Consider the following 14,746-nt stretch of genomic DNA (forward strand, 5'->3'; position numbering starts at 1 on the left):
ATGCAAGGCACAAGGCTACATAGTATAGGAATGTATCATGCCTGCAATGGTCTTCATCTTCAGAACCCTTGCACTCCCACTTTGAGATAAGAAATATGCCTGTGAAAGTAATGGGGATTCTGGAGTCTCAGTTATACCTATCTTGTAATTATTATAGATATCCTATAGATTTGTTTTGAAGAATAAATGAATTGGTGCATATTGGCACTCTCTCTTAATAGGAAAATATATACAATAGCCCAAGTCCCTGAATTTTCAGCTAGCAGCCTATTGCAGCTTTAGAATGTTTATTTTGTGGGGAGGGGTCAAGAGGGCCAAGCAGAAATGCTGTGGCCGGAGCCTCCCACTGAGAAGAATGAAAACAGTGAGTGAATCCTGCACCTGCAACTGAGGTATCCAGGTTCTCTCATTGGGACTGACCAGGCAGTTGGCATAATCCACAGAAAGTGAGAAAAAGCAAGGTGGTACAACAGCTCACCTGGGAGACACATGGGGCAAGGGGAGCTCCCACCCCCAGCCAAAGGAGGTGATGAGTGATTGTGCTACCCCACTCAGGAAACCACACTTTTTCCATGGATCTGTGCAACCTGCAGATCAGGAGATCCCCCTCATGAGCCCACGCCACCAGGGCCTTGGGTCGCAAGCACAGAGCTATGCAGATTCTTGGTGGCCACTGAAAATTTCTTAAGACTACCAAGTTATCGGAGGGAGGAGTAACCACCATTACTGTGGCTGCCTGCTGCCTAAGATGACGAGCTCCTGGGGGAAGGGGCAGCCACCGTCACTGCAGCTGCAGTCTGCCATTTTTTTTCCCTGCTAATGCTAGGGAGACTGGGCAATTTGGACAGAAGAGGAATTCCCCCACAGCGTAGCACAGCAGCTGTGACAGATTGTGGCCAGACTCCCTCCTTAGGCTGGACCCTGACCCCTCCCCTCCTCACTGAGCGGGGCCTCCCTGTGGGAATTTCAGCAACTCCAGCCAGGGGTTTACGAACAGAAGTCTGATCTCCCTAAGATGGAGCCCCTGGGGCTCCATGTGGCCATGGTCTCCACAGATCAGCAGGCTTAGTCCTTCCCCTGCTGGCTCTGAGGAATCCAGGCAGGCTGGACTAGTAGGATTCCCCACAGCACAGTGCACCTGCTCTGCCAAGGGGCAGCTAGAGTGCTTTGTTAAGCGAGTCCTTGATCCCATGCCTCCTGATAGGATGAGACCCCCCACACACACAACAGGGGTCACCAGACACCTTATACAAGGATATTCCCACTGGCATCAGGTCAGTGCCCCTCTGGGACAGAATTCCCAGAGGAAGGAGCAGGCAGCCATCTTTGCTGTTCTGCAGCCTCTGCTGGTAACACCTTCAGGTGCAAGTGGGACCCAGGCAAATAGGGTCTGGACTGGACCCCCAGCAAACCACAGCAGCCCTACAAAAGAGGGGCCTGACTGTTAAAAGAAAAACAGAGAAAGCAACAACAGCCATCAACAAAAAAGCCCTCACAAAAGCCTCATCCAAAGGTCAGCAACCTCAGAGATCAAAACTGGAGAACTCAGGAATATGAGAAAAAAAATCAATGAAGAAAACACTGAAAACTCAAAAAGCCAGAGTTCCTCTTCTCATCCAAATGATTGCAACACTTCTCCAGGAAAAGCACAGAACTGGGCAGAGGCTGAGATTGATGAATTGAAAGAAGTAGGCTTCAGAAACTGGGTAATAATGAAGTTCACTGAGCTAAAGGAACATGTTCTAACCCAATGCAAAGACACTAAAAACCAGGATAAAACAATGCAGGAGCTGTTAACCAGAATAACCAGTTTAGAAAGGAATGTAAATGACCTGATGGAGCTGAAAAACACAACACGAGAACTTCATAATGCAACAAGTATCAATACCTGAATGGACTAAGTGGAGGAAAGAATTTTAGAGTTTGAAGACTATCTTGCTGAAATAAGGCAGACAAGATTAGAGAACAAAGAATTCCTCTGAGAACTATGAAATTAGGTAAAAAGACCAAACCTATGATTGATTTAGGTATCTGAAAGAGATGAGTATAGAACCAACTTGGAAAACATACTTCAGGATATCATCCAGGAGAACTTCCGCAACCTAGCAAGACAAGGCCAACGTTCCAGTTCAGGAAATCCAGAGAACCCCAGTAATATACTCCATGAGAAGATCAACCCCAAGACACATAATCCTCAGGTTCTCCAAGGTAAAACTGAAGGAAAAAATGTCAAGGGCAGCCACAGAGAAAGGCCAGGTGACATACAAAGGGAAGCCCATCAGACTAACAGCAGACCTCTCTGCAGAAGCCCTAAAAGCCAGAAGAGATTGGGGGCCAATATTCAACATTCTTAAAAGAATTTCCAACCCAGAATTTCATAGCCAGCCAAAATAAATTTCATAAGTGAAAGAGAAATAAAATCCTTTTTAGACAAGAAAATGCTGAGGGAATTCATCACCACCAGGCCTGCCTTGCAAGAGCTCATGAAGGAAGCATTAAATATGGAGAGGAAAAATTGTTACCAGCCACTACAAAAACACCCTGAATCCAAGATGGCCAAATAGGAACAGCTCCAGCCTCCAGCTCCCAGTGTGAGCAACACAGAAGACGGGTGATTTCTGCATTTCCAATTGAGATACCAGGTTCATCTCGCTGGGGCATGTTGGACAGTGGGTGCAGGACAGTGGGTGCAGTCCAACGAGCAAGAGCCGAAGCAGGGCGAGGCATTGCCTCACCTGGGAAGCACAAGGGGGAAGGGAATTCCCTTTCCTAGTCAAGGGAAACCATGACACATAACATCTGGATAATCGGGTCACTCCCACCCTAATACTGTGCTTTACCAACGGTCTTAGCAAACGGCACACCAGGAGAATATATCCTCGCCTAGCTCGGAGGGTCCCATGCCCACAGAGCCTCCCTCATTGCTAGCACAGCAGTCTGAGATCTAACTGCAAGGTGGCAGCTAGGCTGGGGGAGGGGCACCCACCATTGCTGAGGCTTAAGTAGGTAAACAAAGCAGCCAGGATGCTCGAACTGGGTGGAGCCTATCACAGCTCAAGGAGGCCTGTCTGCCTGCCTCTGTATACCACACCTCTGGGGAAAGGGCATAGCCAAACAAAAGGCAGCAGAAACCTCTGCAGACTTAAATGTCCCTGTCTGACAGCTTTGAAGAGGGTAGTGGTTCTCCCAGCACAGAGTTTGAGATCTAAGGACGGACAGACTGCCTGCTCAAGTGGGTCGCTGACCCCCAAGTAGCCTAACTGGGAGACATACCCCACTAGGGGCAGACTGACACTTCACACAGCCAGGTACACCTCTGAGATGAAGTTTCCAGAGGAATGATCAGGCAGCAACATTTGCTGTTCAGCAATATTCCTCTTCTGCAGCCTCCACTGCTGATACCCAGGCAAACAGGGTCTGGAGTGGACCTCAAGCAAACTCCAACAGACCTGCAGCTGAGGGTCCTCACTGCTAGAAGGAAAACTAACAGAAAGCACATCCACACCAAAACCCCATCTGTACATCACGATCATCAAAAACCAAAGGTAGATAAAACCACAAAGATGGGGAAAAAGCAGTGCAGAAAACCTCAAAATTCTAAAAATCAGAGCGCCTTTCCCCCTCCAAAGGAATGCACCTCCTCATCAGCAATGGAACAAAGCTAGACAGAGAATGACTTTGATGAGTTGAGAGAAGGCTTCAGACGATCAAACTTCTCTGAGCTAAAGGAGGAAGTACGAACCCAGCACAAAGAAGCTAAAAACCTTGAAAAAAGATTTGACAAATGACTAACTAGAATAACCAATGTAAAGAAGTCCTTAAATGACCTGATAGAGATGAAAACCATGACATGAGAACTACGTGACAAATGTACAAGCTTCGGTAACTGACTGGATCAACTGGAAGAAAGGGTATCAGTGATTGAAGATCAAACTAATGAAATGAAGCAAGAAGAGAAGTTTAGAGAAAAAAGAGTAAAAAGAAATGAACAAAGCCTCCAAGAAATATGGGACTATGTGAAGAGACCAAATGTATGTCTGGTGTACCTGAAAGTGATGGAGAGAATGGAACCAAGTTGGAAAACACTCTGCAGGATATTATCCAGGAGAACTTTCCCAACCTAGCAAGGCAGGCCAATATTCAAATTCAAGAAATACAGAGAATGCCACAAAGATATTCCTCGAGAAGAGCAACTCCAAGACACATAATTGTCAGATTCACCAAAGTTGTAATGAAGGAAAAAATATTAAGGGCAGTCAGAGAGAAAGGTCAGGTTACCCTGAAAGGGAAGCCCGTCAGCCTAACAGCAGATCTCTACAAGCCAGAAGAGAGTGGGGGCCAATATTCAACATTTTAAAGAAAAGAATTTTCAACCCAGAATTTCATATCCAGCCAAACTAAGTTTCATAAGTGAAGGAGAAATAAAATCCTTTACAAAGGCTGAGAGGTTTTGTCATTACCAGGCCTGCCTTACAAGAGATCCTGAAGGAAGCACTAAACATGGAAAGGAACAACTGGTACCAACCACTGCTAAAACATGCCAAAATGTAAAGACCATCGAGGCTAGGAAGAAACTGCATCAACTAATGAGCAAAATAACCAACTAACATCATAATGACAGGATCAAGTTCACACAGAACAATATTAACCTTAAATGTAAATGGGCTAAATGCTCCAATTAAAAGACACAGACTGGCAAATTGGATAGAGTCAAGACCCATCAGTGTGCTGTATTCAGGAGACCCATCTCACATGCAGAAACACACATAGGCTCAAAATAAAGGGATGGAGGAAGATCTACCAAGCAAATGGAAAACAAAAAAGGCAGGGGTTACAATCCTAGTCTCTCATAAAACAGACTCTAAACCAACAAAAATCAAAAGAGACAAAGAGGGTATTTACATAATGGTAAAGGGATCAATTCAATTCAACAAGAAGAGCTAACCTAAATATATATGCACCCAATCCAGGAGCACCCAGATTCATAAAGCAAGTCCTTAGAGACTTGCAAAGAGACTTAGACTCCTACACAATAATAATCAGAGACTTTAAAACCCCACTGTCAATATCAGACAGATCAATGAGACAGAAAGTTAACAAGGATATCCAGGAAATTAACTCTCCTCCAAGCAGACCTAATAGACATCTACAGAATTCTCCAACCCAAATCAACACAATATACATTCTACTCAGCACCACATCGCACTTACTCCAAAATTGACCACATAGTTGGAAGTAAAGCACTCCTCAGCAAATGTACAAGAACAGAAATTATAACAAACTGTCTCTCAGACCACAGTGCAATCAAACTAGAACTCAGGACGAAGAAACTCAATCAAAACCGCTCAACTACATGGAAACTGAACAACCTGCTCCTGAATGACTACTGGGTACATAATGAAATGAAGGCATAAAGAAAGATGTTCTTTGAAACCAATGAGAACAAAGATATAACATACCATAATCTCTGGGACATGTTTAAAGCAGTGTGTAGAGGGAAATTTATAGCACTAAATGCCCACAAGAGAAAGCAGGAAAGATCTAAAATTGACACCCTAACATCACAATTAAAAGAACTAGAGAAGCAAGAGAAAACACATTCAAAAGCTAGCAGAAGGCAAGAAATAACTAAGATCAGAGCAGAACTGAAGGAGATATAGACACAAAATCCCTTCAAAAAATCAATGAATCCAGGAGCTGGTTTTTTGAAAAGATCAACAAAATTGATAGACTGCTAGCAAGACTAATAAAGAAGAAAAGAGAGAAGAATCAAATAAACACAAGAAATGATAAAGGTCTAATGTATTTCGACCCCACAGAAATACAAACTACCATCAGAGAATACTATAAACACCTCTATGCAAATAAACTAGAAAACCTAGAAGAAATGGATAAATTCCTGAACACATACACCCTCCCAACACTGAACAGGAATAAGTTGAATCCCTGAATAGACCAATAACATACTCTGAAATTGAGGCAATAATTAATAGCCTACCAACCAAAAAAAGGCCAGGACCAGACGGATTCAGAGCCTAATTCTACAAGAGCTACAAGAAGAAGCTGGTACCATTCCTTTTGAAACTATTCCAATCAGTAGAAAAAGAGGGAATCCTCGCTAGCTCTTTTCATGAGTCCAGCATCATCCTGATACCAAAGCCTGGCAGAGAGACAACAAAAAAGAGAATTTTAGACCAATATCCCTGATGAACATCAATGCAAAAATCCTCAATAAAATACTGGCAAACTGAATCCAGCAACACATCAAAAAGCTTACCATCATGATCAAGTGGGCTTCATCCCTGGGATGCAAGGCTGGTTCAACATACACAAATCAATAAACATAATCCAGCATATAAACAGAACCAAAGACAAAAACCACATGATTATCTCAATAGATGCAGAAAAGGTCTTTGACAAAATTCAACAGCCCTTCATGCTAAAAACTCTCAATAAACTAGGTATTGATGGAACGTATCTCAAAATAATAAGAGCTATGTATGACAAACCCACAGCCAATATCATACTGAATGGGCAAAAACTGGAAGCATTCCCTTTGAAAACTGACACAAGACAGGGATGCCCTCTCTCACTACTCCTATTCAACATAGTGTTGGAAGTTCTCGCCAGGGCAATCAGGCAAGAGAGAGATATGAAGGGTTTTTCATTAGGAAAAGAGGAAGTCAAATTGTCCCTATTTGCAGATGACATGATTGTATATGTAGAAAACCCCATCATCTCAGCCCAAAATCTCCTTAAGCTGATAAGCAAGTTCAGCAAAGTCTCAAGATACAAAATCAATGTGCAAAAATCACAAGCATTCTTATACACCAATAACAGACAAACAGAGCTAATCATGAGTGAATTCCCATTCACAATTGCTTCAAAGAGAATAAAATACCTAGGAATCCAACTTACAAGGGATGTGAAGGACCTCTTCAAGGACAACTGCAAACCACTGCTCAGTGAAATAAAAGAGGACATAAACAAATGGAAGAACATTCCAAACTCATGGATAGGAAGAATCAATATCGTGAAAATGGCCATACTGCCCAAGGTCATTTATAGATTCAATGCCATCCCCATCAAGCTATCAATGACTTTCTTCACAGAATTGGAAAAAACTACTTTAAAGTTCATATGGAACCAAAAAAGAGCCCACATTGCCAAGACAATCCTAAGCCAAAAGAACAAAGCTAGAGGCATCATGCTACCTGACTTCAAACTATACTACAAGGCTACAGTAACCAAAACAGCATGGTGCTGCTACCAAAACAGAGATATAGACCAATGGAACAGAACGGAGCCCTCAGAAATAATACCACACATCGACAGCCATCTGATCTTTGACAAACCTGAGAGAAACAAGAAATGGGGAAAGGATTCCCTATTTAATAAATGGTGCTGGGAAAATTGGCTAGCCATAAGTAGAAAGCTGAAACTGGATCCTTTCCTCACTCCTTATACGAAAATTAATTCAAGATGGATTAGAGACTTAAATGTTAGACCTAAAACCATAAAAACCCTAGAAGAAAACCTAGGTAATACCATTCAGGACATAGGCATGGGCAAGGACTTCATGTCTAAAACACCAAAAGCAACAGCAACAAAAGCCAAAATTGACAAATGGGATCTAATTAAACTAAAGAGCTTCTGTACAGCAAAAGAAACTACCATCAGAGTGAACAGGCAACCTACAGAATGGGAGAAAATGTTTGCAATCTACTCATCTGACAAAGGGCTAATATCCAGAGCCTACAAAGAACTCAAACAAATTTACAAGAAAGAAACAACCTCATCAAAAAGTGGGCAAAGGATATGAACAGACACTTCTCAAAAGAAGACATTCATACAGCCAACAGACACATGAAAAAATGCCATCATCACTCGCCATCAGAGAAATGCAAATCAAAACCACAATGAGATACCATCTTACACCACTTAGAATGGCAATCATTACAAAGTCAGGAAACAACAGGTGCTGGAGAGGATGTGGAGAAATAGGAACACTTTTACACTGTTGGGGGGACTGTAAACTAGTTCAACCATTGTGGAAAACAGTATGGCGATTCCTCAAGGGTCTAGAACTAGAAATACCATTTGATCCAGCCATCCCATTACTGGGTATATACCCCAAGGATTATAAATCATGCTGCTATAAAGACACATGCACACGTATGTTTATTGCAGCACTATTCACAATAGTGAAGACTTGGAATCAACCCAAATGTCCATCAGTGACAGAATGGATTAAGAAAGTGTGGCACATATACACTATGGAATACTATGCAGCCCTACAAAAGGATGAGTTCGTGTCCTTTGCAGGGACATGGATGTAGCTGGAAACAATCATTCTCAGCAAACTATCAGAAGAACAGAAAACCAAACACTGCATGTTCTCACTCATACGTGGGAATTGAACAATGAGATCACTTGGACTCTGAAAGGGGAACATCACACATAGGGGCCTATTGTGGGGAGCAGGGTGGGGGAGGGATAGCATTAGGAGATATACCTAATGTAAATGAGTTAATGGGTGCAGCACACCAACATGGCACATGTATACATATGTAAGAAACCTGCATGTTGTGCACATGTACCCTAGAACTTAAAGTATAATTTAAAAAAAGAAAATGTGGCACATATACACCATGGAATACTATGCAGCCATAAAAAATGATGAGTTCATGTCCTCTGTAGGGACATGGATGCAACTGGAAACCATCATTCTCAGCAAACTATCGCAAGAACAGAAAACCAATCACCGCATGTTCTCACTCATAGGTGGGAATTGAACAATGAGATCACTTGGACACAGGAAGGGGAACATCATACACCAGGGCCTGTTGTGAGATGGGGGTGGGGGGAGGGATAGCATTAGGAGATATTCCTAATGTAAATGACGAGTTAGTGGGTGCAGCACACTAACATGGCACCTGTATACATATATAACAAACCTGCCCGTTGTGCACATGTACCCTAGAACATAAAGTATTTTAAAAAACACGCTGAAGTACAAAGATCATAACAAGATGAAGCAACTACATTAACAAGTCTGCAAAATAACCACCTAACATCATGATGACAGGATCAAATTCACACATAACAATGCTAACCTTAAATATAAATGAGTTAAATGCCCCCAGTTGAAAGACACAAAATGCCAAGCATATGAAAAGCAGAAAAAAAACAGGGGTTGTAATTCTAGTTTCTGACAAAACAGACTTTAAACCAGCAAAGATCAAAAAAGACAAAGAAGGGCATTTCATAATGGTAAAGTGTTCAGTTCAACAAGAAGAACTAACTATCCTAAATATATATGCACCCAGTACAGGAGCACCCAAATTCATAAATCAAGTTCTTAGAGACCTACAAATAGACTTTGACATTTACACAATAATAGTGGGAGACTTTAACACCCCACTGTCAATATTAGATCATCGAGACAGAAAATTAACAAGGATATTCAGGACTTGAACTCAGCTCTGGATCAAGTGATCTTGATAGACATCTACAGAACTCTCCACCCCCAAACAACAGAATATACATTCTTCTCATTGCTACACAGCACTTACTCTAAAATTTATCACATAATTGGAAGTAAAACACTCCTCAGCAAAGGCAAAACAACTGAAATCATAACATTCTCTAGACCACAGCTCAATCAAATTTGAACTCAGGATTAAGAAACTCAAAACCACACAACAACGTGGAAATTGAACAATCTTGCTTCTGAATGACTCCTGGGTACATAATGAAGTTAAGAAAGAAATCAAGTTCTTTGAAAGCAATGAGAACAATGAGACAATGTACCAGAATCTCTGGGACACAGTTAAAGCAGTGTTAAAGGGAAATGTATAGCACTAAATGCCCACATCATAAAGGTAGAAAGATCTCAAATTGACACCCTAACGTCACAACTAAAAGAACTAGAGAACCAAGAGCAAACCCTAAAGCTAGCAGAAGACAAGAAATAACCAAGATCAGAGCAGAACTGAAGGAGATACATGAAAAACCCTTCAAAACAATGAATTAATCAAGGAGCTGTTTTTTTGAAAAAAGTAATAAAATAGACCGCTAGCTAGACTAATAAGAAAAGAGAGAAGAATCAAATAAACACAATAAAAAATGATAAAGGGGATATCACCACTGACGCCACAGAAATACAAACAACCATCAGAGAATACTATAAATACCTCTATGCACATAAACTAGAAAATCTAGAAGAAATGGATAAATTCCTGGACACATGCACCCTTGCAAGACTGAAGCAGGAAAAAGTTGAATTCCTGAATAGGCCAATAACCAGTTCTGAAATTGACGCAGTACTAAATAGCCTACCAACCAAAAGAAGCCAAGGACCAGACAGATTTACAGCTGAATTCTCCCAGTGGTACAAAGAGTAGCTGGTACCATTCCTTCAGAAACTATTCCAAACAATTGAAAAGGAGGGACTCCTGCCTAACTCATTTTATGAGGCCAGCATCATTCTGATACCAAAACCTGGCAGAAATACAAGAAAAAAAACTTCAGGCCAATTTCCCCGATGAACATCAATACAAAAATCCTCAATAAAATACTGGAGAACCAAATCCAGCAGCACATCAAAAAAAAAAAAAAAAAAAAGTTGCCTTCTTCCCCTGGATGCAAGGCTGGTTCAACATATGCAAATCAGTAAACATAATTCATTTATTTCCTTCTGATTTCTGTTGCATAGTAGGTATTTTGTCCACCTTAGAGGGGAAAAAAATTTAGAAAAATCATACAAATTCATTATCTCCCCTAACAAGTTTTTGGTAGTATTATGACAACAAAGTGACCTTTTAGAAGCCAGCTTATAAGGACTCTTCATTCAAAAGTTGAACAAACTAGATTCTGATTAGAATCCTGACACCAGTCTAGCCCTTGCCTTGTGCCCCACCATGGAATAATTCTAATTATCTTAAGGCTTCTTGTAAAATTCTCAAAACAGTATCAGTTGTAAAAATTTCTATTTAAATATATATCACATGTCCCTTTCAAAAAGAGAGGATTATCATCTAATCTAACACAGATCCCAAAAGCAGAAAGTCACTTTTTTTTTTTTTTTTTGAGACAGAGTCTCGCTCTGTCGCCCAGGCTGGAGTGTAGTGGCCGGATCTCAGCTCACTGTAAGCTCCGCCTCCCGGGTTTATGCCATTCTCCTGCCTCAGCCTCCGGAGTAGCTGGGACTACAGGCGCCCGCCACCTCGCCCGGCTAGTTTTTTGTATTTTTTTAGTAGAGACAGGGTTTCACCGTGTTAGCCAGGATGGTCTCGATCTCCTGACCTCGTAATCCGCCCGTCTCGGCCTCCCAAAGTGCTGGGATTACAGGCTTGAGCCACTGCACCCAGCCGAAAGTCACTCTTTTACAGTATTGAAAAGAGGAAAAGTAACATGAAACCTTGAACTTCATAAACCGGATCAAGTTGTACTCATTGAGCATCTATAGACTAGAGACAATATTCATTCATTGACTCATTTTCAAGAGCATGTTGCATGCTAGGCACTGTTCTAGGCATTAACAAAATAGCCCTGATACAATATGCAGTACTACAATTAATGATCTTTACTCTGAAGCAGTAGACTACAATCATCATGCTTTCTCTCCTCATTTAACAAGCATCCTGTTTTGAAAGTCTCTTGCAGCCAGTTATCTGACAAGGTACAAGAGCTAATTCTTGGTGTCCTACAGACTGCTTTCCTTAGGTTTAAAATAGACTGTCCTTCAACATTTGAATCAGAAGACAAAAAACCTTTTATCTTTGTATGTCTAATTTTTCTCAACAGCAGCAGTTAATTATTTAGTTCTTACTATTCTAGAGAAGTAGGTGAAAATGTTTCCCTTATGTATTTTATTTTTGCTCTTTAATTCATTCTGCAAGATGAGACTGTGTTCTCAGTCTGTGTTAATAGCACAAGCTTAATTGTTGTTTTGTTTTCCTGTAGAAATCTCGTGTGGTCCACCAGCTCACGTAGAAAATGCAATTGCTCGAGGCGTACATTATCAATACGGAGACATGATCACCTACTCATGTTACAGTGGATACATGTTGGAGGGTTCCCTAAGGAGTGTTTGTTTAGAAAATGGAACATGGACATCACCTCCTATTTGCAGAGGTAAGGAAATATTTGCATGGTTATTTCTTAGTGAAATTGCGGGGAAATGTGTATAGAAATCTGATTTGTCCAACAATTAATATGCATGCTGCTTTATTTTTCCTTGGCTTTAAAATTTCTTTTAGCAGCTGTGTCATTTTCTTTTAATGTTATGGTTTGAGTTTTAAAAGCACACAGAACTCTGAGGTTCTGTGCTTGAAATTCTGCAAAACAGAAAGAGGTAATGAGGCACCCTAGTATTATGTCCTTCTAAAACTTACACTTTTCTAATAAAATATAGTTTTTATACATCATAATAATTTCATTCATTCTACAAATATTTGCTAAAAGTCAAGAAGTACGCTAGTATACACAGATATAACCAAGGAACTACAAGAATAATTGAGTTGTTGGATGAGTTGACCACATAAACAGTGTTCAGATTTGGACTTTAATAACTGGTGAGGCAAGAAATATTGAGGAAGTCAATGGATGAATGGCATGAGCCTCAAAAGAAACAGGGGCTATCACACGAGAAAGAGGATTCATTGTCTGACAGCAACAATAAGAAGTGAGATCATCGATACATGGGATGTAAGAGAATGTAAAGCCTTTTGAGAGAGTTGTTGAGGGGGGACATCTTAAAGGAATATCCCAGACTTCAATTAAATTCTAAAGTCAGAATGAGTGTTGTGTGTGTGATATTGAAACAACATAAATGTCTGTTGACAGATAAATGGATTAAAAAAAGTGTGTGCTGATAGAAGGATGATGATGATAAGAAGATAGATTAGATAGACATGTAGATAAAAATAGGTAGACACAATGAAATATTATTCAGCTTTATAAAAGAAGAAAATCCTGCCATTTACAACACATAGATTAACCTGGAGGACATCATGCTACATAAAATAAGCCAGACACAGAATGACATACACCGCCCGATTTTGCTGATGGGTGCAATCTAAAATAGTCCACCTCAAAGAAGCAGAGAGTAGATGGTGGTTCCCAGGAGCTGGGAGGGGGGTAAGGATAGGGAGATGTTAGTCAAAGTATCAAAGTTTCAGTTATGCAAGATGAATAAGTTCTAGAGTTCTAACATCCAGCAATGTGACTGTAGTTAACAATACTGTATTGTATATTGAAAGTTTGCTGAAAGGATAGATCTTGTGTTCTCACCACAAAAAAAGATAGAAAACAATAACTATGTGAGGGGATGAATGTGCTAATTAGCTCACTTGTGATTATTTCACGATTTATACATAAATCAAAACATCAGGTCGTAAACCTTAAATATATACAATTTTTATTTGTTGTACCTTAATAAAGCTACAGGGAAAACTGCAATAATAGCAGCCAATATAATGCTGTATTTCTCCACATACTGAAATTTCCTCTTGAGATTCGATTTTTGTTTCTCTTCCTGAAAGCTTGACTCAAGGAAATAGTATGAAATATAAATGAGGAATCCTATTTTCTGACTCCTTCCCTTCCATAATTCCCTACATTTGTGACCCATCCTGCTTCTTTTCCAGCCGTCTGTCGATTCCCATGTCAGAATGGGGGCATCTGCCAACGCCCAAATGCTTGTTCCTGTCCAGAGGGCTGGATGGGGCGCCTCTGTGAAGAACGTGAGTTGCTCTTCAGAGCTTTGTGTCCTGACAAATTGCCTGGATGCTCCCACCTGAGGGGAGTTACCAGGAAATGGTTGTAGTGTTGGGAAGAATTCATTTGCTGTAAGTCCTTGTCCACACCAAACAGTGCACATATGTGTCAATAGGTTGCAGAAGATCTAAAATATTCATGACTTTGAAAATACTGTTATTAAGATCCATCTAAAGTCATCTTCACATGCTCCCTGGCACAAATTTGCAAAAGTCTTCTTGAGAAGGAGCTTGTTGTAAAGTCTCCAAGCCATCCTCTTCCCTTAACTCAGGGTCTACTATGTGCTATGTCAGTCATTGCTACAGTTGGTGTAAACGGGCACCACTGCAAAACATGTACTTTGCAGGTAATATTTGCAGCTCACCATTTCCTCTTTGTTGTTAAGAATGGTTTATACTAATTAAGAAAATAAGGAAAGCTGGCACTCCTATATCCATACTTGGTAAATTAATATAGAATTTTGATCCTTATAGAAACACATTTGAATTTGAAATTCCAGGGAGGTATAGATAATGATGTTAAATTTTTTAAATATCTCAACTACACTTTATTTCAATATCTTAAAATATATATAAGGATAAAATGGTTTCATATTTCAATGGGAGCAGTGTATATAAGCCATTAAGAGTGATTCATGTGATGGCCATTGGTCTATACCAGTTTTTCCTAAAGGGCAGAAATTTTGTAAGAGACTAAAATGTTTTAAGTGTGACTTTTTCAACTAATCTATAAAGGAAAATGTATGATGGAAATAAATTTAGGCTGCTAACAACTCACCAAAACAAGTATTCTCAAGTGATTAAAAAAGAAGAGAAATCACACTTTTCTCTTCCAGCTCACCCCAATCATTCCATTTCACCTAGAGCTCACAGACTTAACCTGTTCTTGTGTCAAGAGTCCAAAGACTTAGTGAGCTTTGACTTTGGGGTACCTCATGACAGGCCTGGGTTGGCTGGCTTAGCTG

The 14,746-nt window shown here is 40.5% G+C and overlaps 1 protein-coding gene across 1 annotated transcript in view; it reads left to right on the forward strand.

Moving 5' to 3' along the window:
* Window positions 1–14,746, forward strand: part of SVEP1 (sushi, von Willebrand factor type A, EGF and pentraxin domain containing 1) — a 228,356-nt gene that overhangs the window by 202,666 nt on the left and 10,944 nt on the right. Inside the window, exons 44-45 of the mRNA XM_025359181.1 lie at window positions 11,968–12,138; window positions 13,653–13,748. Coding sequence (XP_025214966.1) covers window positions 11,968–12,138; window positions 13,653–13,748 — 267 coding nt within the window. The remainder of the gene's footprint in view (window positions 1–11,967; window positions 12,139–13,652; window positions 13,749–14,746) is intronic.

The sequence above is a fragment of the Theropithecus gelada genome, chromosome 15 (assembly GCF_003255815.1).
Source record: "Theropithecus gelada isolate Dixy chromosome 15, Tgel_1.0, whole genome shotgun sequence".
In the NCBI taxonomy this organism is placed as follows: domain Eukaryota; kingdom Metazoa; phylum Chordata; class Mammalia; order Primates; family Cercopithecidae; genus Theropithecus; species Theropithecus gelada.